Consider the following 19,177-nt stretch of genomic DNA (forward strand, 5'->3'; position numbering starts at 1 on the left):
TCACGGCGCGTCGCATCGACCCGGATCTGATCCAACCAACACCTGTCTGAGCCTCCCGCCACCAGCAGCCATGTCGGCCCCTCATACACCGGCCCACTCACCGCAACCCTCGCTCGACTACTCGGCCGCCTCCTTTGGCTCCTTCTCTCCCCAGCAAGGTCGGCGACAGTCCAAAGCCTCCTCCTTTAACGATTCCACCACGGATTTGGGCTTCTCGGCCGGTGTCGGTGATGGCGGAGGTGGTGGCGGCGGGCTGGGCAACCTGGCCGACGAGCTGGCCGGCGCATTCTACGACGGCGAAGACGACGACTACGATGGCTACGACGACGACGGGGCGTACGAGGACGGAGCCGACGACGAGCAAGGCCTCTCGGCCGAGGGGCCGGGGATACACCTGGAGGATGCGTCGGCGCCTGACGGAGGGCGGAGCCCGAAAGGAGGAGAGGGGTTGCGGGACGGTCGCTTGGAGAGCAGCACCCTGAACGACGCCGCAAGGTCGAGCCTGAACCTAACGGTACCCTCCCCCGGGCGGGGCGGCCATCACCACCACCACCACCACCACCGCAGGAAAGGCAGCGAGTACGACGGAAGCGACTACGGCAGCGACTCGGACCTCGACTCTCCCGGGATGCCGCCCCGGCTGGTCGACAGGATGGACGAGATCGAGGCCCTCGCCCGCCGCGGCACCGAGAACATAGGCTCCGCCGCCGACGGCGCCTTCAAGCGCGTCACCGAGGGTCTGCGCGACCTCAGCTCACAGGCTGGCGTCGAGAGCGCCGCCACACGGTACGGCCATACCTTTCCCCTCCCCCCTCCCGACGGACCCGCTGCTAACCCCCAATCACCCCCGCAGGCTCATCACCGCCCACACCGCCCTCACAACCCACCTCAACCACCAAACCCGTCAGATCCACAACCTCACCTTCCCCCTGCTCTCCCCGCTCGCCGCCCCGCCATCCGAAGACTCCGTCGCCGCCTTGCTGCCCATGCTTCTGACCCTCACCGAGCTTCTGCCACGGCCCTCCACATCCTCCCTCACCGCCCTCGACTCGTTACACACCCTGTCGGCCGACCTCGCGCTGGCGCTCAACCACCTTTCCGACGCGCTCCACATGGCAAGACAAACCACGCAGGCCGCGGGCCGGAGGCTGAGGGGAGCCAGAGAGCTGGTGGCCGAAATGCGGCGCGACGAAGAGCTGAGGATCGAGGCCGAGGCGTGGATCAACCGCGGCGGCTGGGGGGAGAGGCTACGCAAGAGAGAATGCGCGGGGGTCTGCGGAGATGTCGTGGGCGGGTTCGAGAAGGTTTGCGAGAGCTGGAGGGAGAGGTTGGTCGCCCTCGCAGAGGGTGAGTCAAAGGCTTGATGGGGTAGAGGGAAGGGGGGGGGGGGAAAGGAGGGTTGCCCCTGTTTTTCATGCTCTCAACCTTGCTCTCTCTTTCTCTCTCCCGCGGCTTGCATCCTCGTCGTTCCGCACTAGCGTTTGCTTCAGCCCGAGGGAGGGGAGGATCCCGATGGGGAGCAAACGGAGCAAAAGAAGATGCAGAAATTCTACCAATGGTCATGGCAACAGGTCACAAGGAACGGATCGGGTGGTATGATACCATGGAAGATGGGAGGCTGGCAATGCATAAGGCTAGAGTGCCTACCATACACAAACAGGCGTTTACGGACAGACGGACGGAGAGAAACCGTGGGGGCAAGAGATCGGTACGACACCGCGAGACGGAAGGGAAGCGGGCTTGCTTGCTGGCCTCGGCGCCGGGGAAAGGCTCTTTTTATTACAGCGGATTGGCATCGTAGCTTGGGGCTTGGGATATCCGTTGAGGGCGCTAGGCTTTTAGAACTGGCTTAGATGGCTGGCGGCTTGGCTCGAGAGAGACGCGGCGCGATGCCTTGTTTTAATATGCATCAAACGTTTGGGAAACATCCCCCCCCCCTATATTATGCTTCAGGGTTTCCTCTCCGCCGCTCCCACGCCTTGGACGAATAACTACATCTATCCGTGCGCAGGCACACATGGCGATCGTGATCATCACCATCATCATGACAGCATCGCGAGATGGAGAACAGAAAAGCGGAACCGGTTTATTCTCGTCTCCATCTATCCTCGTCTCTATCTTCCTCTTTATGATCCGAACAACGCCCAGCACGACCGGCGGCTCCATATCGTCATCATAAATCTCCATGCCCCTCAAGACTCCGAGTCATCGGAGCCGTCATCGGAGCCATCTTCCGAACCATCTTCCTCCTCATCGTCGTCGTCGTCGTCGTCGTCATCGTCATCCTCCTCCTCCTCATCATCATCACCGTCGAGCTTGAACCCGTAGTCGTCGTAAAAGTGTGAAAGCGGTTGGACCTGCGTCTTGTAGCCCGCCTCGGCGAGGGCCTTGGCGATGGTCTGGGGAGAAAGAAAAAAACGTTCGTTAGTCCTTGTCTCGCAGCTAAGAGGCGGACCCTACAACTCACCTCCTGCAGGATCGGCGCGCAGGTAACCACCACATTGCTCCTCCCGGGCTCAAACACGGGCAGCACCACGTCCCGCATGACCCCGATCATCTCTTCGTCCGTCACGTGCCGGACCCTCTCCAGGATCTTCTGGTTCCATCCGACCTCGAGGCCCCTCACCACCCCCTGGACGTAGTTGAGCTGCGCCGCCGCCGCCAGCGTGCTCTGCTCGTTGGCCACCGCCAGCACCACCCCGCTGACCGCCACCTCGACGAGGTGCCGGTCCAGCCTCGCCCTGCCCGACTCCCAGTCCCGCACGATGCCCTGCACCGTGGCCCGGCTCGCCTCGATGGCCTTGCTCGCGTCGGGCGAGCTGTAGACGCGGAACTGCACCTCGCCGCCGTCCACCTCGCGCGAAAAGGACACGCCGTAGGCGAGGCCGTTGCCGCGCACCGCGTTCCACAGCGGGCCCTCGACCGCCTCGAGGTAGCCCAGCGCCACGAGGTAGGCCGGCAGCCGCGGGTCCGCGTAGGAGCGCAGCCCGGCGGCGGTGCTGACGCTGTACGAGCTGTCGATCGTGGCCATGGGGATGACGACGCTGCCGAAGGCGCCCGGGGCGTGGCCCTCGGGGGAGAGGATGGAGTGGAGCTTGGGGATGGGGAGGACGGGGGTTTCGGTGGTGCCCGCGGACGAAGCGGCGGCGGCGGCGGCGGCGGCGGCGTCCGGGGCGGCGCGGACGAGCTCGTCCCACGCGGCGACGCGCTGGGGCAGCTTTTCCACGTCGGCGGTGACGAGCACGCGCATGTTGTCGAGGGTGAAGAGGCTCCGGCGGAGGTCCTCGAACCAGCCCACGACGGCGTCCGGGTCCCGCTCGAGCAGGCGGCGCAGGCGGCGGAAGTAGAGGGTCTTGACGAGCACGCGGCGGGCGGCCAGGTATGAGTCGCGCTGGAAGTGGATGGCCGTGTCCACCTCCTCGGCCATGTCGCGGCCGTCGCGCCTGGCGTCGGGGAGGTCGGCGAGGGCCTTGGCCACGGCCGCCTGGATGCGCACGGGGTCGAAGATGATGTCGAACATGAGGGTGCGCAGCCAGCCGATGATGACGGCGTACCGGTCGCGCTCGAAGCGCAGCTGGATGGCCACGCCCTCGTAGTCGCCCAGCCGGGTGGACGAGCGGATCTTGTACGTGATGGTCTCCCGGACGAGCTGCTTGACCACGTCCTCGAACTCGACGCGCCGGCCGTCCCTCGTGACGGGCGAGTTGAAAAAGATGTCGGCGAAGATGGACAGCAGCGGCTTGAGCTTCACGGGGACGCGCGACGTGCCCAGGTGGACCGTCAGGTGCACAAAGCTGGTCGGCACGTCCTCGAACTGCAGGAACAGGGGAATGTCGCGAGGCTGCGACGCATCGACGAGCTTCTGGGCGGGGTTGTCGAGAACCCCGAGGCTCCGGGCCCGGCCGGCGCGGGCGGTCGCGGACTCGATGAAGTGGATCGACGACGTGCCCGGGACGGGCCAGCGGTCCAGCACGTCGGGAGGGAGGGGCTTCTCGTTGTTCTCCTTGGCCTCCTCGAGCCTCTGCTTGAGCTTCTCCAGGCCCTCCGCGCCGAGCTCCTCCTTGCGCTTGGCCACCCGCGCCTCCTCGGCCTCCTTGAGGGAGCGTCGGAGCGCCGCCGACGGCTTGCCCAGGATGCCGACGTAGTGGGCATCGGAGATCCACTTCTTCAAAAAGTCGCGCCATTGCCGGTCGGTCCAACCGGCGAGGACGTCGTACTCGCGCAGCGTCTCGAGGTCCTTGAGCGTGGTGCCGTCGCGGCTGCCAAACAGGTAGTCGGTGATGAGGTTGTTGGAGTAGAAGCCCTCGGAGTCTTCGGCTTGGAGCCTGACCTGGCGGAACTCGAGCTGGATGCACTCGCGCATGTAGTCCATGTCGAGAGGCTTCTCGGCGACCTCCTTGAGCAGGGCGATGAGGCGCTGCTGAACAAAGGCGAGCTTCTCGGTGGCGACGCCGGTCGGCTGGATCCAGATGACCGAGTTGGGCCGGCTGTCCCACCAGTACGAGACGGAGCTGGCCAGCTGCTCCTTCTCGACCATGACGTTCTCGAGGATGGCGACGGACGAGCCGCACAGGTAGGTCAGCAGGATGGCCATGGCGGTGGCCTCGATCTGGTCGATGCAGCTCGGGCCGAAGAAGGCGACGAGGACGTCGCCGGTGGACTCATCCTCCTCGGGGAACTCGACCGTCTCGATGACGGTCTCGGTCAGGGGCGGGGGCTGAGGCGAGTCGACAAAGGGCCGCTTGAAGCCGGGGTCAGGCGGGGGGATGTCGTCCTTGATGCTCTCCTCGAAGTCGTCGAGGATGCGCAGCAGGTCGTCGTGGTCGACCTCGCCGATGATGATGACGGCGAGGTTCTGAGGCCGATACATGGCCTTGTGAAACTCTCGGATCCGCTGCGGGGTCAGGACCCTCAAGGCCTCCATCATGCCGCCCGTCTCGTACCGGAAGCCGACGTTCTCCGGGTACAGCAGCCGGCGGGCGGCCCGGTCCATGAGCTCCGGGCCGTTGTTCTGGACGCCCTGCATCTCCGAGTAGACGACGCCGGCGTCGTTGCCCTCGCCGTCAATGTGCCACACCTCGGTCAGGCAGGCGTCGTCGGTGAGGGTGGGGACGATGACGTGCTCGAGATAGACGGGCAGGATCTGGGCGAAACCGTCCCAGCCGGCCGACTCGAGGGTGTAGGCGGTGTGGTCGACGGCCGTCCAGGCGTTGGTGTGGGAATAGGCGCGGCCGGCCAGCTTGTCGAGCAGGCCCTTGTAGGGGTAGCTCTTGGAACCCATGAAGACGAGGTGCTCGAGGGTATGAGGGGCACCGGAGCTATCCAGGATTTCGGTGGCCAGGGTGAAGTAGCCGTTGACCTTGGGCCCCTTGCGGTCGGCCACAATGACCTGCATGCCGCTGCGCTCCGACTCATACAGGGTGATGGTGGCCGGGGCATAGTCGGTGCAGAAGCTCTGCACCTTGCGGTACTGGGGTTTCCGTGAGGCCGTCATGTTGTGGGATATGGCCTTTTGCACCAGGCCGCCAAGATGACTGGGGAGAGCAAGGTGTTAGCGGTGGTTCCCTAGGGAGCATTCATCGAAGCCTCCTGGTGCCTATCGAAAGGGAGAGAGGGGCGCGACCAAGAAGCGAGGTGAGACGCGGTGACGGGGACAAAGCCGCGCATACCCCCATTCTGAGGCTACCCATAGAGGATTGTGTGCCTGGGTGATGGCCATGACGAGCTTCGCGGCCGTTCCCAGGAGGAGGGCGCGCGGTACCAAGCGCGAGGAGCGCATGTTTGCGAGGCTGGCGCTGGCGCTGGCGCAGGGGGCTAGGGGGAGGTTGTGTGTTCATAGGAAGACGAACAGATGAGGCCAAGAAGAGAGACATGAGGGAGAGAGGATGCGAGGGGGGGGAGAGAAAGGTGAGAGAGAAAGAGAGAGAAGAATGAAAAGACACGGGATGGAAGAACACCGCCTTGTCAACAGGATGCTGTCGCCATCCAGGGTGTTTGTGGGAGGACCCAGAGCGCGAGCCGGTGAGATGAGGCGCGGTGGCAGCTCAGCCGGCGGCGAAACTCCAAGGCACTCCACACGCAGGCCTGGACAGAATAGCCCTTGAGCCTCAAGGAACTAGGCAGAGCTCGATTCGCTGTACTACAGCTGCCCGGCCACCTTCAGAGGCAAGGCATCTTGGCTTGCCGGCCTAGGTGCGGTCGGCTGCCCTCTCCAACGGCTGGCCACCCTGGCTTGGGCTGGTGCTGACATACATGAATAGACGAACGCTATCAAGCTCGACATACCTGACTCCTCTTGTCCGGATTGGCAGACGCAGCTCGCTCACTTTTCCGCTCCCGTTCTCTCGTTGGAGCGGGAACGCTGATGAAAGAGAACGAAGAAAACGCAAGGGACAAGACAAAAAAAAAAAAAAAAAAAGAACTGGGAAGAGAGGCTCCAAAGATCCCTATGGACAAGTCCAAGGCGTCGGATCAGCTTGCGAGGTCGGGTCTCAACGCTCCTGGGTAACCGTTGTGCTGTCCCCTATCTGCTTCGCCAACGTCAAAACTCACAAGGAGCGACGAGAACGAGCGACGAGAACGAGCAACGAGAACGGTAATGGTCGATGGGCACGCGCGTTGTTGCGGACGAGAAGGTTTCACTTACCGTAATTCAGCGTATTTCACCGTCAAGGCAACCCCGCATACTATAGAGACGGGAACTGGGGCGGGGCTTTTTGGATGCTGGATCACCGAAGGGACAGACGGGAGGGGAGGCAGGAAAAGGAAAATGGAAACAAGAAAGAGAAAAAGACAAAAGAACAGGAAAGCAACAAGTCATACACCCACCACACCCAAAGATTCTTTCACCTCTCGCGACACACACCAAAACTGCTCAGCTCTGACAGTTGGCGCACAGGAACGGAATGGCTGACTGAGATACAGCACAAGCTCGAGATCCAGCGACCTGGAACCAGAGTCCCCGCCGTGTCATGATGAACTTGGAGGCGAACTTCAAGGGGCTGCTTGGTGCATTTTTTTTTTTTTTCGGGAGTTGCTGTGCCTCGCAGGATCTGACCAACACCGACATTTTCCATCATCCATGACAGCGTCAACTCCAGGCGGCTTTACGAGCTTGTGCCGCTTCAAGGGGCAAACATCTCCGATTGGGCAGTAAGAGTGGGATTGAGAACCTTCAGAGGCATGGTTGGTGTCATGTTCGTTCCGCGTGACGGCCCAGCCCAAGATGATTATGCTGGATGGATGCAACCTGTCATCATCATTATCACCAACAATTCGCACGTTCAGCAGCGCCCGACACGGCACAAGCGTGGCAACACCCTCTCTTGGTCGGGGGAGCGGAACCGGGCAACTTCAAGGTCGATTCTGGACTATGTACGGTGGGCATTGAGACCCTGTCTTTTTCTAAGCCGAACGCCGGAGCCACCATGCATCTAGGAGTTGCGCCCTCCACCATGACATCCCCACCTCCCCAGAAGCCGTCATTACGTCCTTGGATCTTCACCTGGGTCGCCCGGCTCTGATCGGAACGCCGTTTAGTGGGCGCGGCGGGACTCGGCGATGACGCGGGTCATGTCCTCGACCTTCCTCTTGGCGCGGCCGAAGGTGCCCAGCTGCGGCTTTGTCAGCCTCCGAACAAACGGACCCGGGGGGATCACTCTTGAGGCTTACCTTCTTCTTGGCGAGCTTGCGGGCGCGCTTGTCCTTGCTGTTGCGCAGCAGTTCGATGATGCGGCGCTCATAGGGAGCGAGGCTGTTGGTGGTGACCGTTAGCATCGCCTCCGATTCCACCTCTCAGCGTGCCCATGTCCATCATGGCACGTGCCGTCCGGCCCATGGCCCACAAACCACGTCGGGAGAGAAGCATACCCAGTAACCTCCTTGATGAGGTCGCGGACAAACGCAGTGCGCTTGCTGAGGTGGCCCTTGGTGCGGCTCACGCGGGGCTTGCTGACGCGGGCAGTCGTCTTCTGTAGACGGGGAAGGAGAGCGAACATAAGTTAGCCAAGAGTCCATCATCCGCGGTGATGCTTCGATGTATCCCTGAGAGGGATGAAGCGTCTGCGGAGATCCTCCACGAGGTGAGACAAGCAGGCTTAGCTTACGTGGCCCTTGTTAAGACCCTGTGAAGCAACAACGTTAGCATTTCCTGATGGCAGAGAACTTCGACCTCTCGAGATTGGCAGCGAAGCCCCCGGCGGCGGCAATTGCCCAAGGTTGCAAAATCGAGCAGCCTCCGGAGTCTCGCGCAGGGGGTTGACTTACGGCAGCCAGGCCGGTGCGCGGCGTCTCGTTCTTGGTGGCGGCCATTGTGACGGGTGATGCCGAGGTGGTTGTCGTCGTGACGTTGAGGAGGCGGGAGGAAGGAGAAGGGAAAGATTTCGAGTTTGGATTTGTGTGTGGAGGGCAAAAGTTCGTGGAGTGGAGCCTTTGCCGACTGGCGGCAGCTGGGGTGGGTTGGGGGGGGGGGGGCCTCGAGGCTTGGCGGAACCCAGAGTAGGTAGGTGGGGCCCCTCGCAAGAGCCAGCAGGGATCGGCCTTGGCATGGCTCGCCCCAGCGCCAAGATCCCAACCGGGAGCTTGCATCCATCCCACCCAACGGTTCTACATCAACTTTGAGCTTCCAGGACAGCAAGGTGTCCGGATGTTGGGTTCCTGCCGACAAGGTCACGAATGGCACCCGTCCAAAGTGCCGTCGTTGTAATTTTGTTTCCGTCGACCATAGCAGGTGATTGGGGGACGGCCGTCTTTGGCAATCTCCCGAAACTGAGAGCTCCAACTCTCTCGTCGTACGCTTCCCGTTAAGTGGCATCCTCGGCATCTCGCGGCGGCACCCAGCAGCTGCCACGACAACGCCCGCCATGGCCGCCTCCTCCGCCTCCGCGCAAATCGCCCAAGCCCTCGTCGACTTCTCTCTCCACCGGTCCTTTCCTGAGGATGCCGTCTCCTCCCTCCCCATCGCCGCCGACTCCCTCCCCGCCGCCATCAACGCCCTCGCCGACGCCAAGTCCCAGCTCCAGGCCGAGATCCACGCCATCCACGAGGAGACAGCCGACGACGTGCGCGCATGGCAGGAAAACGCCCAGTCCGTGCAGGACGACATCCTGCGCTCCAAGGCGCTGGCCGCCGAGATCATCAAGGCCGCCGAGGCCCCTGCCGAGCCGGGGCAGGCGGTCGAAGAACTCGAGGCTCGCGCCGACTTCCTCATTCGAGAGCTCAACTACAACGCTCAGGTCATCGAGGCGCTGCGGGGGATCCGTGGGGTGAACCGGACGCTGGACGAGGTCGAGCGTGCTCGGGATGAGCGTCGCATCTTGGATGCGCTGCATTTGCTGGAAAGTGAGCCACTGCCCCCCCGCGCGTGCTGTTCCGGGGACCCGGGGGCTTTGCCTTTGCTGACTTTGTAAGGGTCCTGGAAGGAACTGGATGCCGTGGGCGCGAGCCGGTCCTGTCGGGCCGTGAGGCTGCTCGACATTCGGGCGTTTGAGCTCAAGTCGGACGTGCACAGGGTGTTTGACCATGTGTGGAACGCGCTGGTCCAGGTCGACGTCGAGAGCCATAGGGTGTCCATCGGCGCTGGCACCGAACAAGGTAGGCCAATTCCCCCGGGATGGGCGTGCGCATCGCACTTTGTCTGATTGCTGTCGTAGATGGGCCGATGAGCCTCGGGGATGCCGTCATTGGTCTGAAGGCTTTCAAGGAGGTCGATCAGAGGATGGACAAGTTCTGGAAGGACATCAGCCAGGCAATCTTGCTTCCCAGGATGGATATCGCCAGAGACAGACCTCCGGGAGTCCGCGTTGAGGGCGTAGGTGTGCTGTGCGATCTTTGGCATGGTGTCTACTGCTAACATCTGTCAGACTACCCTGGAACTGAGCGGCTCGACGGACAAGTCGATCCATTCACTGTTCGCAGACCTCGAGCAGGTGTTCTCCTTCCTGGTACAGCGACTCCCACCAGACCTTGTCGAGACCATTTCCTCCACCCTGCTTCCCGACACGATGCACAAGATCACCACCGTCTGGCTGGATGCCGCCGTGCCGTCGTCGCTCCAGGAGCTGGACCATTTTCAGGAGGTAGTTGGCGCAGCCCGGCAGTTCTGCGACCGGCTGAGAGCGCTCGGTTTCACGAGCCTGGGCGGCCTGCAGGAATGGACCGACAACGTCCCGAAGGTCTGGCTGTCGAAATGCAGAGAGGCGGCCCTGGACTCGGTGCGGACGAAACTCTCGGAAGGTCTTGGCGCGCCGAAACGGGTGGAAAAGGTCGAAAAACAGATGGTCTCCAAGGCCGAGGGCCAGCAACTGGTCTCGACGGTCGCGGCCGATTCCATTGATGACCACGGATGGGACGCGTGGAACGACGAGGAAGAGGCTGCGCCCGAGGCGCCAGCCCCCAAGGAGACGACGAGCAAGGACGCTGCTCAAGCTCCAGAAGACGAGGATGATGGCGCTGACGCATGGGGCTGGGGCGACGATGGAGGGGCTGAGGAGGACTCGACGGATGCGAAGCATGGCAAGGAAGAGGCCAAGGAGGAGGCCAAGGAGGAGGCCAAGGAGGAGACCAAGGAAGAGAAGCCACCTGATGATGAAGAGGATCCGACAGCTGCGTGGGGATGGGGAGATGACGATGCCACTGGCGAAGAAGAAGCCACCGAAAAGCCCCAGACCGCGCCTGTGACGGTGGCGACGCAGGAGCCGCAGACGAGAGAGCTGATCTTGAAGGAGACATACAGCATATCCTCGTTACCACAGCCGATCCTGGACCTGATCGTGGCCATTGTGGAGGACGGCGCGGCGTTGACGAAGCCTCAGTACACCGAGAGCCCCATCGCATCGCAGGCGGCAGGGCTCTTCGGTCTGCCAACGCTGGCACTGGCCATGTTCCGCGCCATCGCGCCGCATTACTACTCGCCGGGGATCGGCGGCAACATGTGAGTGAAGACGTCCAAGATGGCATGGGTCCCTTGGTTGCTAATCGCGACGCCTAGGTATCTCTACAACGACTCTTCCTACCTCGCCGAACAGCTCACCGATTTCTGCTCGGCGTGGAAGAACCGCGACGACATCACTCCGCGCGCCAATACCATGCTGCGTCTGGATAACGACATCAAATCCCTCCAAAAGTTTGCCAACCGCTCCTACACCAACGAGCTTAGCATCCAGAAGACCGTGCTGCGCGACCTGCTCGGCGGAGAACAAAGCCTCCTCCACCAGGCCGACACCGCCGCCTCCGTCTCGGCGGCCACGGCGCGGGTGCGTTCGCTAGCCACCGCGTGGGAGGACATCCTAGCGCGTTCCGTATGGCAGCAGGCGGTGGGCGCGCTGGTCGACGCCGTCGCGACCAAGATCATCGGTGACGTCATGGACCTGCCCTCGATCGGCCAGGAGGAGGCGTACAACACGGCCGAGCTGATCTCGTCGGTCGAGGAGCTCGATGACCTCTTCCTTCCGAGCCGGCTCCAGGGCAAGCAGCCGAGCCAAGGGGAGGAAGAGGTGCCGCTGACGGCGCAGTTTGCGGCGAACTGGCTGCGGCTGAAGTATTTGAGCGAGGTGCTGCAGAGCAACCTGAGAGACGTCAGGTTCCTGTGGATGGAGGGCGAACTGAGCCTGTATTTTACGGTGGATGAGGTGGTGGATTTGATCCACGCGAGCTTCGAGGATAATCCGCGCACCAGGGAGGTGGTGCGTGAGATCCGCGGGAATCCGGCGCCGTTGGGGGAGGGGAGCGGGTAAAGGGGAGGGTGGGAACTTGGGTAGAGAGCGTAGGGTGAAGATGATGCATGGGTGGAATCGATGCAGAATGTTTCGGTTCAAACTATCTACTAGTACGTGGAATCCCGGCGGGGTCCACAATGTCTACCTTGAGAAGGCTCATGTAGCAAGCTGTATCCTCCCCCTTGGCCTTCCTACGCAGCCAGTTATGCCTCAAGACACACCACCACCACTACCTTGACTCGACGCCTGTGACATCCGTCGCCATGCCAACCACATACCGAAACGCCCCAACTCCTTCCCAACGCCAGAGAAAACCGATCCCAAAGCAGACCCAAACAACCCCCTCCCAACCGACTCCCAACCAAATGCCCTAGATGACCCATGACGGCAACTGTCTGCCTCGGCATAGCGCACGTCTCACGCCAGCATAACTTTAAGCACCACAGCAGCCAGCAAGATGGCCACTGCCACGATGAGCCGGTCTAACCACAAGGCTGTCTCATCGATGGGTGGGCGCTGCTGGACAGCCAGCTGCGGTTGTGCGGGGGCTGCCCACGTCGGATTCGCGACAACAGGAGCAGCAGCAGCCGCCGCCGCCGCCGCCGCCGCCGAGGTAGCAGCCGTCGTATCAGGCCTTGGGACCGTCTGCACAAACCCCTCCGCAAGCGCATCGCTCTCCCCATCGTCCGCCTCCTTCCCCTTCCCGTTTTCGCCCGCTTCCCTCTCCTTCTCCAAATCGTCCCGAAACACCATTCTCAGCTCCTCGGGCACCTTTTCCTCCTCCTTCTCCTTGCTGGCCCCCTCCTGCTCTTCCCGCTCCTTGACCCGCTCCTCGCACTCCTGGAGCACCTCCTCGTTGCTCCTCCCCGCGCCGCACACGCCGCACTTCCACCCGCGGCTCTCCTCGGCCAGCCGCCTCCTCACCTCGTCGCTCGCGTCGACCCCGCCCAGCTGCCCCTTGGGGTCCGTCTCCATGAACGACCGCAGCGCGACCAAGGCCGTCCGGACGCCCCAGGCGGGCTGCCAGGTCTCCTCGTGGTGGCCCGAGATGCTGAGGCAGATCTCGCGGTTGGGCTCGAACCGCCCCGACGGGGTCAAAAACCGAAAGGACGGCGGGCGGAGAGGGTAGGTGGGCGGCAGCGTGATGCGGCCGTGGTAGATGCCGCGCTCAAAGGCGGAGCGCGGGGGCCCCCGCAGCGTAAAGTGCCATTCGAACAGGTCGGTTTCGAGGGGCGCCGCGTGGTAGTCGGCGGAGGGGCTGACGGTGAGCTCGTGGGCTTCGCGGACTGGTGGGTTTGGCAAGGGTCGGTTAGCTTCTGAGGGAGGGATGTCAGAGGGAGGAGCGCTCACGGATTCGGCGGATGGTGGGAGATTTGGAGTTGAATTTGGGCGTTGGGGAGGCCATCGTTGCTGCGCGGTGCTTTCGGTCTGGGAGCGTGGACGTGGCTGTTGATCGATCGGTCTGTCGGTCGGTCGGTCGCTGGACCGCGCTGAAGGTGGGGGGGGGGGGGGGTTCAAGCTGCTTTGATTCGTAGGTTGATGAAAGGTGGACGGCGCGCAGGCTGGGAACAAATTCACCAAATCATAAGCGTTGGCAGTTGGGAGGTTGGCCGCGGATGATAACGTTGCCGTGGGCGGACGGGATGTTTGAATGACGGGGAGGTTTGTTGCAACGGCACAAAGCGGCCAAGCTGGCAACAAGGATGCGACCTGATGGGCGCTGTCGCCTGCGTCAGTTGGCCCAGACCGTTGGACGCTCCAGGGCTGCTTGCTGACTCGTACAATGACGGGTAAAATCCACCCAAAACACGCGCGACCAGCCTTTGCGATCTACTATATAAAGGCGATGCACAATGTCGCAGGGCCTTTGCCAGGATGTTATGCTCGGGTCGATGCGTGTTGGATCCGACCGGTTCCCACGCGACGGAATTCCGGACAAGTGGGCCTCGAGGCCGGAAGTGGGGCCGAGCCCGCTCGGTCTTGGCACTGCCGAGGGGTACGTTGGGGGCTCGGTGCCGGAACGCTCCGCCTTGATCAAGTCTTGATTGCATGCAACTCGGCGTTCCTGAACCTTTAAAAAAGCAAAGGGTCGTTTTCATTGTGGCGGTGCTGTGCTGCTTTGGCTCGCACAAGGTTCGAGGCGGTTTGGGTTCGTTGGGATGGGAGCCGGAACTTGCAAAGACGTGACGACCTTGGCCGGGCTGCATGGATAGGTGGTGTTTGGCACACTCCCTGATACAGAAGACGGGAGTTATGGCCACATTTTCCATGGAGGCCGGTCCATCGAAACCGGCACGTATGCAGTAGCCAGCAGGCCATCCGATGTGGCAGAGTTGGATGGGCCTAGCAGAGGACCAGGAGTCGTCCCCTGCGCGGTTGAACGAGCCAGCCACAGGCTCCGTTCCATCTGTTCGTGCTGGGCAGGAGGCATTCGTTCAGAACACATCTACCACAGGAGCAGGAAAGAGCCAAGAGGGAACCCGACTTGCTGCCAAGGAACGCCGGAGAAAAGCATGCAGGAGCTGGACAAAAAGAAAAACAAATAAATGCACGACGAAAAAGATCTACGCTGATCCATTTCCCGGTCTGTTTGCACATCGTTTGCCAGCAGCCTCTACTCTGCATCTCTCCCAATCTAGCAGCATCATCTAGTCCACATGTACATCGGTACCTATCCTCCGCCACACCTCCATCCCGGACCCCAGCGACCAACCAGTCCCCATCGGTTTGACGCCCGATCCCTCCTCCACCAATCCTTCCTCCCCGGCATTCCATAGCTGCCCACCATGGCGTCTCTGCACCCGGTCTGCGACGAGTGCGGAATGGCAGTGTCTGGAGATGCTACTCTCGTCGCGCACTAGCAACAAGCCCGAGACCGAGGCCAGCGCCACTACCACTGCACGAAATGCATGCAACTCTTCCGTACTCCGAGCGCCGAGAACCGCCATCGCGAGGAGCACAAGAGCTCCATCAAGGACCAGGGCGCCGTCGTCCATGATAAGGAAGTCCTGCCGGTCGTAGTCGGGTTGATGCCTCACAACCCTGGCGGAGGCCTTGGCTTGCCGGATGACGTCCTTCCCGTCGGTTTCCGCCTTGCCGAAGAGGGCTCTGAAGAGTCGTCTGGGCATTCGACGTCTTCCCTCTCCCCATCCACGACTTCCTCGACTCTCCCTTCGAGTTCCTCGACGTCGTTGTCTGGCTGGGCCCGGTCGGCAAAAGTAAAGGTCTTCAAGGCCAAGAATACGCATGTTGGGATTCAGCATGACGCGGCAACACACGAGGTCAGGGCGTGGACCCAGACGAAAAAGCTGCTCGAGGGTGCCACAGAGGATCTGCTTCTTCTGCAACAAGGGAGCAGGCCGCTGCACGAGCAGCAGCACAACGAGCCGACCCGCGAGTACGGACCTCACGATCCGCGAAGTCCCAGCTGGAATCCTCAGAGGTACTATTACTCGTCTCTCAAAAAGTACAAGTGCCCGCACGCCCCCTGCATGTGAGACCCCTTCACCAAACGACCGTCGCATCACCAGACAACCAGGCTGGAGGCTGATGAGAAGGAGCAGCAAATCGTTCGCCGACATGCACAAGTTCCGGGAGCACCTCCTGTCACCGGAGCACAACACCAAGGCCAAGTACACATGCCCTGGGTGCAACAAGCGGTTTGATACCAGGAAAGCGCTCTCGATGCACAAGGCATCGCTGGGTCCGCGGTGCCCCTTGCGCCTGATGAATGGGCAGGCCGAGGAGGAGGGCCGGATGGACGCCCGGGTGAAACAAGGCACGCCGTTGGACAAGGCAAGAGTATGGTTTGACGTCTCGGAGCGCAAGTAGGACAGCAAGCATCAGGACGAGTCCAACGGGTCAGGGACCAAGGAGGCGAAAGACAATTTCTGGGAGGAGTAGGTAAGACGCGGCGAGGGAAGACGATGGAATGGTCTTCAGCGATCATGATTTCTGTCCGGCATGGACTTGTAGGTACAGCGATGCTGTTTTGTGGACCAGCAGCGTAGCTTGAGCATTCCAGATTGTGTCTTGGTGGGAAAGCACACTCGTTGAGAAGTTGATGATATTTCTATTATAGAATGTGCTGATAATGACATTGATGACACCTTGATACACATGACAATTTTAGTGCCTCTGAAAAGGAAAAACAATGAGAAATCAAACTCAACAGAGAAACAAAAAGAAGAGGGATTGAAGGGGAAAACAAAGAGAGAATGAACACTATCAAGAAAATGAGATGGCAACTACACCAGATGGCTACGACTAGGTAGTATGGCTACTTTGGTCTTTCGAGCAGTTGCTTTTTTTCTAACTACTAGTAGGTACATTCAACTTAACTAACTATTACTGTGTATACTTAGCGCTAGTTGGCCAACTAGTGCTTGGGGGCCCGTAAACAACTTTTATGAACGGAGGAAGGGGGGTGGGAATCGGTCATGGGGGGTTTGTTTACATGGCCCCTGAGCCCCTGAGTGGGTTCTCCACACTCATTAATGCGAGAGCGCCAAGCCCCTCCTGACGACAACCACGCAGCCTCTCGCTGCACTTCTACCGCATGCGTCTACACGCCTTCACAACCCGCCTCGTTTTTGACGTGGGAGCAAATCACGGAGTCATCGTCAGCAAGGGGTCATCTCCGCTCCATCTCCGACGGTTTTGGCTGCCGACATCCGAGGCAGTTGGGTCGGAGGCAGCTGCAGCAAAAGAGCTTCTCCCCAGCCGTCGCAGACTCGCGGTCAACAACGACTCGAGACTCGGAGTTTCGCCAAGGTAACGGGTACCGCAGGGTACTGCAACCCCGCACCTGTACCTGTCCGGTTCTGGTGTTTGGCTCACCGGTTCTGCTGGTCGGCGGGCTTTGTCTCTGTCCCGGCCCGCGGCGCGTCTGTTCCTTGCCCGCGCCGGTGAGCCCACATCCCGCGCCCAGACGAGCGAGGGCCAGCGATGAGTGCCGTAAGGCGCATGGAATTCTCGGCCGCCCGGCGATCATGATCTGCGCGCGCTTCCGTGAGCGGTGTGTCCTGTTGGTTTGGTTTGAATAGCTCACGAGACCCTGTCCTCTACGCGTCCTCGAGAGGGGAGGGGGGAGGGGGAGGGGGGGGGGGGGTACAAGGCGCAGTACCTACCCAATCCGGAACGTTATGCGTGACCGTTCTCTCGACTGTCTGGCAATAGCGGGCGCCTGCGAGAGCCTGAGGCCTTGGGGCCATGAGATGATTCATGCTGCGTGCGTTGTTGACTCACATTTTCTGGGAGGATATGCGCAATATTGGTGTAAACACGGGGCTATGTGGATAACGCAAGAGGTAGAAAGGCTCGTTGCTGCGCTTTGAACCCTCCGTTTACGGGTTTCCCGGAAAGGGATATGCCATCCTTGGTGCTGGCAATGCAGGAGTAAGCGGCATTGTATTTTGTTTCTCGCTGTTCGCCTTCACTGGCGGATGCGGTGGCAAGCAGATGACGACGGTGGAATTTCGCGCTGCTCTCCGCTTGGAGGGAGAGAGATTTGAGACACTCAGAGGAGTGTGCGTGCCATGTAAAACCGAGACATCCCTTAACAAACCCCTTCGGGTAGGTTTTTTTCATGGCACCCCTTTTTCTACATGTCTGCGTCAACCCCTCTAGGTAACCCTCCCTACCTCGAGAAGAAAGAACCCCGTGAAGAGGCATTGTACTCCAGGGCCACGTATTCTCAGTCGCGGCATCCCCGGATCCCCGAGGCTAAGCTGTGTTACGTTGGCTTGCTTGTTGAGAGAGTGTCGATCCATGGGCAGAGATGCGCGATTATCCACTTCCGGGACATCTTGCATGTGCAACTGCTGTTGAGCCAGGGTGTTTTGGTTTGCACTACCTGAGAAGTATCTAGGACTTGGTAAGCCCCATTTCTTACTATGTAGTTATTGTTGTTTCATGGCAATCTCCTACCAGGTGATGTACATCAGCTCGGTTTATTGGCCATGTCTGCGTATCGTGCTGCTGGTTCCCGAGCCTCAGAACCTGGCTGTTGTTGGACAATTCCCTCCTGCCTTGTGTCTACCTGGGGCGTTTGGCAAAAGTACCCTCGTCACCAGAGATTGTCTGACCATAAGGTTGGGTCATTGTCTTTTGGCCGTCGAATGTGGGTTCTGCTCTTCAACATCTACCATGCTCGAAGACGGGAGGATGACCTCAACTTTGAACTTTTCATCACAGCAGCGGATTTGCCTCACGGTTCTGCCAACCAATCGCTTGTCCTTTCCATGTGAGGACCAGAATCTCACGAAAGCCCCAACCCATGCCGCCTGCAACGTTTGGGTACCGAGATAGGTACCTACTGAAGCGAATTGGGCTCCAAGGGATGGAAGTTGCTACACGGGGTAATGGCTGCGTTCTCATATTGGCACAAACGAAATCCCGCCACAAAATGCTTCGTGTTGTGATACAAGAGACTGTGTTTCTTGGCCTCGAACCTCTCTTGAGTGTCAAGGTATGGCGTGGCTGCTGTTGCGCATTCCGAGATTCAAGGCATCAACCGTGTGGATCTGATGGATGCCACATCCAGGCATAGCGTCTATTAGAGCATCCATTACCTACCTGCTCGCCATGGCACGGCTGAGAGGTAGCACAACATACTGTGCGCCCTAGGTATGCTGCGTGATAGTGAGAGGGGGTTCTGGACAACCAGGCAGGAGAGTGTGTGAAACGAGGCATCCAGCGTCAACGAAAAAGGGCAGACTGAAAGCCACACCGCATCGTGTCATGCGAGCACGTCCGCCGGACTGTCTCGGGGCGACGGTGGGAAAGGAAATGAGCGGTATTTCTCACGAGAGGCCCCTGACGGCCACATACAACCACAATCACGCCAGAAAATGGCAGGCGGAGGCTCGACGTCGCACAAAAGGGGCACCAGTGCGGCGGGGCTACGCTGGGTGCGTGTTACCATTACCATGTCTGTGATCCAGGCACCTAGGTAGGCACGGAGAGGCCGCAAAGATACCAGCGAATGCGGATGGCTTGTGGTTGCTGGCATCGCAGTCCAAACGTCGTGAGCAGATGTTGGTCCTAGGTTGGTCTGCTAAGTTTGGGAGTTTGTCTTGTACACAATACCTACACCGCATCGGGCGTGAAGTGGAGGCCTGCCTTTTTCGAGCTGCCATGTACTTCGAAGTACAGTACATCCCACGGCATGCAGTCGCAATCTCTCGGGGTTGTCATCCGAGTTGGTGGCCCCAATCATTTTCTGACTGGCGCACACAGCCTCGCTTCCATCTTCTGAGCCTGCTCCATGGAGACTTCACATGTCCGGTTCATTTGCGCAGTTGGACGAAGTCAGTCAAGTGACTTGCTGACGACAACCATCCGCTGTCAGCTGGGAAACATCGCGTCAGGTGAAAGCAAGGAGGAGCACTATACTACGGTAACGTCACCGAACGTACCCTCTGCGTCCGACGTTACCATTGCATCTCTGGAGATGACAGCTC

General features: G+C 60.5%; 6 protein-coding genes across 6 annotated transcripts; 3 read left to right on the plus strand and 3 right to left on the minus strand.

The window, feature by feature from the left end:
- Positions 1-70: 70 nt before the first annotated feature.
- VTJ83DRAFT_5691 (uncharacterized protein) lies at positions 71-1,364 on the plus strand (the record flags this gene model as incomplete). The annotated part of the gene is made up of 2 exons (XM_071012319.1): positions 71-786; positions 854-1,364. 2 exons carry the CDS (start codon positions 71-73, stop codon positions 1,362-1,364), a joined length of 1,227 nt encoding a protein of 408 aa, XP_070865066.1.
- Positions 1,365-2,192: 828 nt separating this feature from the next.
- VTJ83DRAFT_5692 (uncharacterized protein) lies at positions 2,193-5,779 on the minus strand (the record flags this gene model as incomplete). Its single annotated transcript, XM_071012320.1, has 3 exons — positions 2,193-2,399; positions 2,468-5,534; positions 5,670-5,779. The coding sequence occupies 3 exons, from the start codon at positions 5,777-5,779 to the stop codon at positions 2,193-2,195; spliced, it is 3,384 nt and encodes a 1,127-aa protein (XP_070865067.1).
- Positions 5,780-7,535: 1,756 nt separating this feature from the next.
- Positions 7,536-8,310, minus strand: VTJ83DRAFT_5693 (60S ribosomal protein eL36; the record flags this gene model as incomplete). Its single annotated transcript, XM_071012321.1, has 5 exons — positions 7,536-7,613; positions 7,672-7,753; positions 7,870-7,970; positions 8,106-8,123; positions 8,266-8,310. The coding sequence occupies 5 exons, from the start codon at positions 8,308-8,310 to the stop codon at positions 7,536-7,538; spliced, it is 324 nt and encodes a 107-aa protein (XP_070865068.1).
- A 551-nt stretch (positions 8,311-8,861) lies between these two features.
- Positions 8,862-11,732, plus strand: VTJ83DRAFT_5694 (uncharacterized protein; the record flags this gene model as incomplete). The annotated part of the gene is made up of 5 exons (XM_071012322.1): positions 8,862-9,339; positions 9,409-9,591; positions 9,651-9,808; positions 9,861-10,930; positions 10,988-11,732. The coding sequence occupies 5 exons, from the start codon at positions 8,862-8,864 to the stop codon at positions 11,730-11,732; spliced, it is 2,634 nt and encodes an 877-aa protein (XP_070865069.1).
- Positions 11,733-12,131: 399 nt separating this feature from the next.
- VTJ83DRAFT_5695 (uncharacterized protein) lies at positions 12,132-13,119 on the minus strand (the record flags this gene model as incomplete). The annotated part of the gene is made up of 2 exons (XM_071012323.1): positions 12,132-13,000; positions 13,065-13,119. The coding sequence occupies 2 exons, from the start codon at positions 13,117-13,119 to the stop codon at positions 12,132-12,134; spliced, it is 924 nt and encodes a 307-aa protein (XP_070865070.1).
- Positions 13,120-14,500: 1,381 nt separating this feature from the next.
- On the plus strand, positions 14,501-15,545 carry VTJ83DRAFT_5696 (uncharacterized protein; the record flags this gene model as incomplete). Its single annotated transcript, XM_071012324.1, has 3 exons — positions 14,501-14,529; positions 14,647-15,207; positions 15,278-15,545. 3 exons carry the CDS (start codon positions 14,501-14,503, stop codon positions 15,543-15,545), a joined length of 858 nt encoding a protein of 285 aa, XP_070865071.1.
- Between the last annotated feature and the right edge of the window lie 3,632 nt (positions 15,546-19,177).

Source organism: Remersonia thermophila, chromosome 5 (assembly GCF_042764415.1).
Source record: "Remersonia thermophila strain ATCC 22073 chromosome 5, whole genome shotgun sequence".
Lineage (NCBI taxonomy): Eukaryota > Fungi > Ascomycota > Sordariomycetes > Sordariales > Chaetomiaceae > Remersonia > Remersonia thermophila.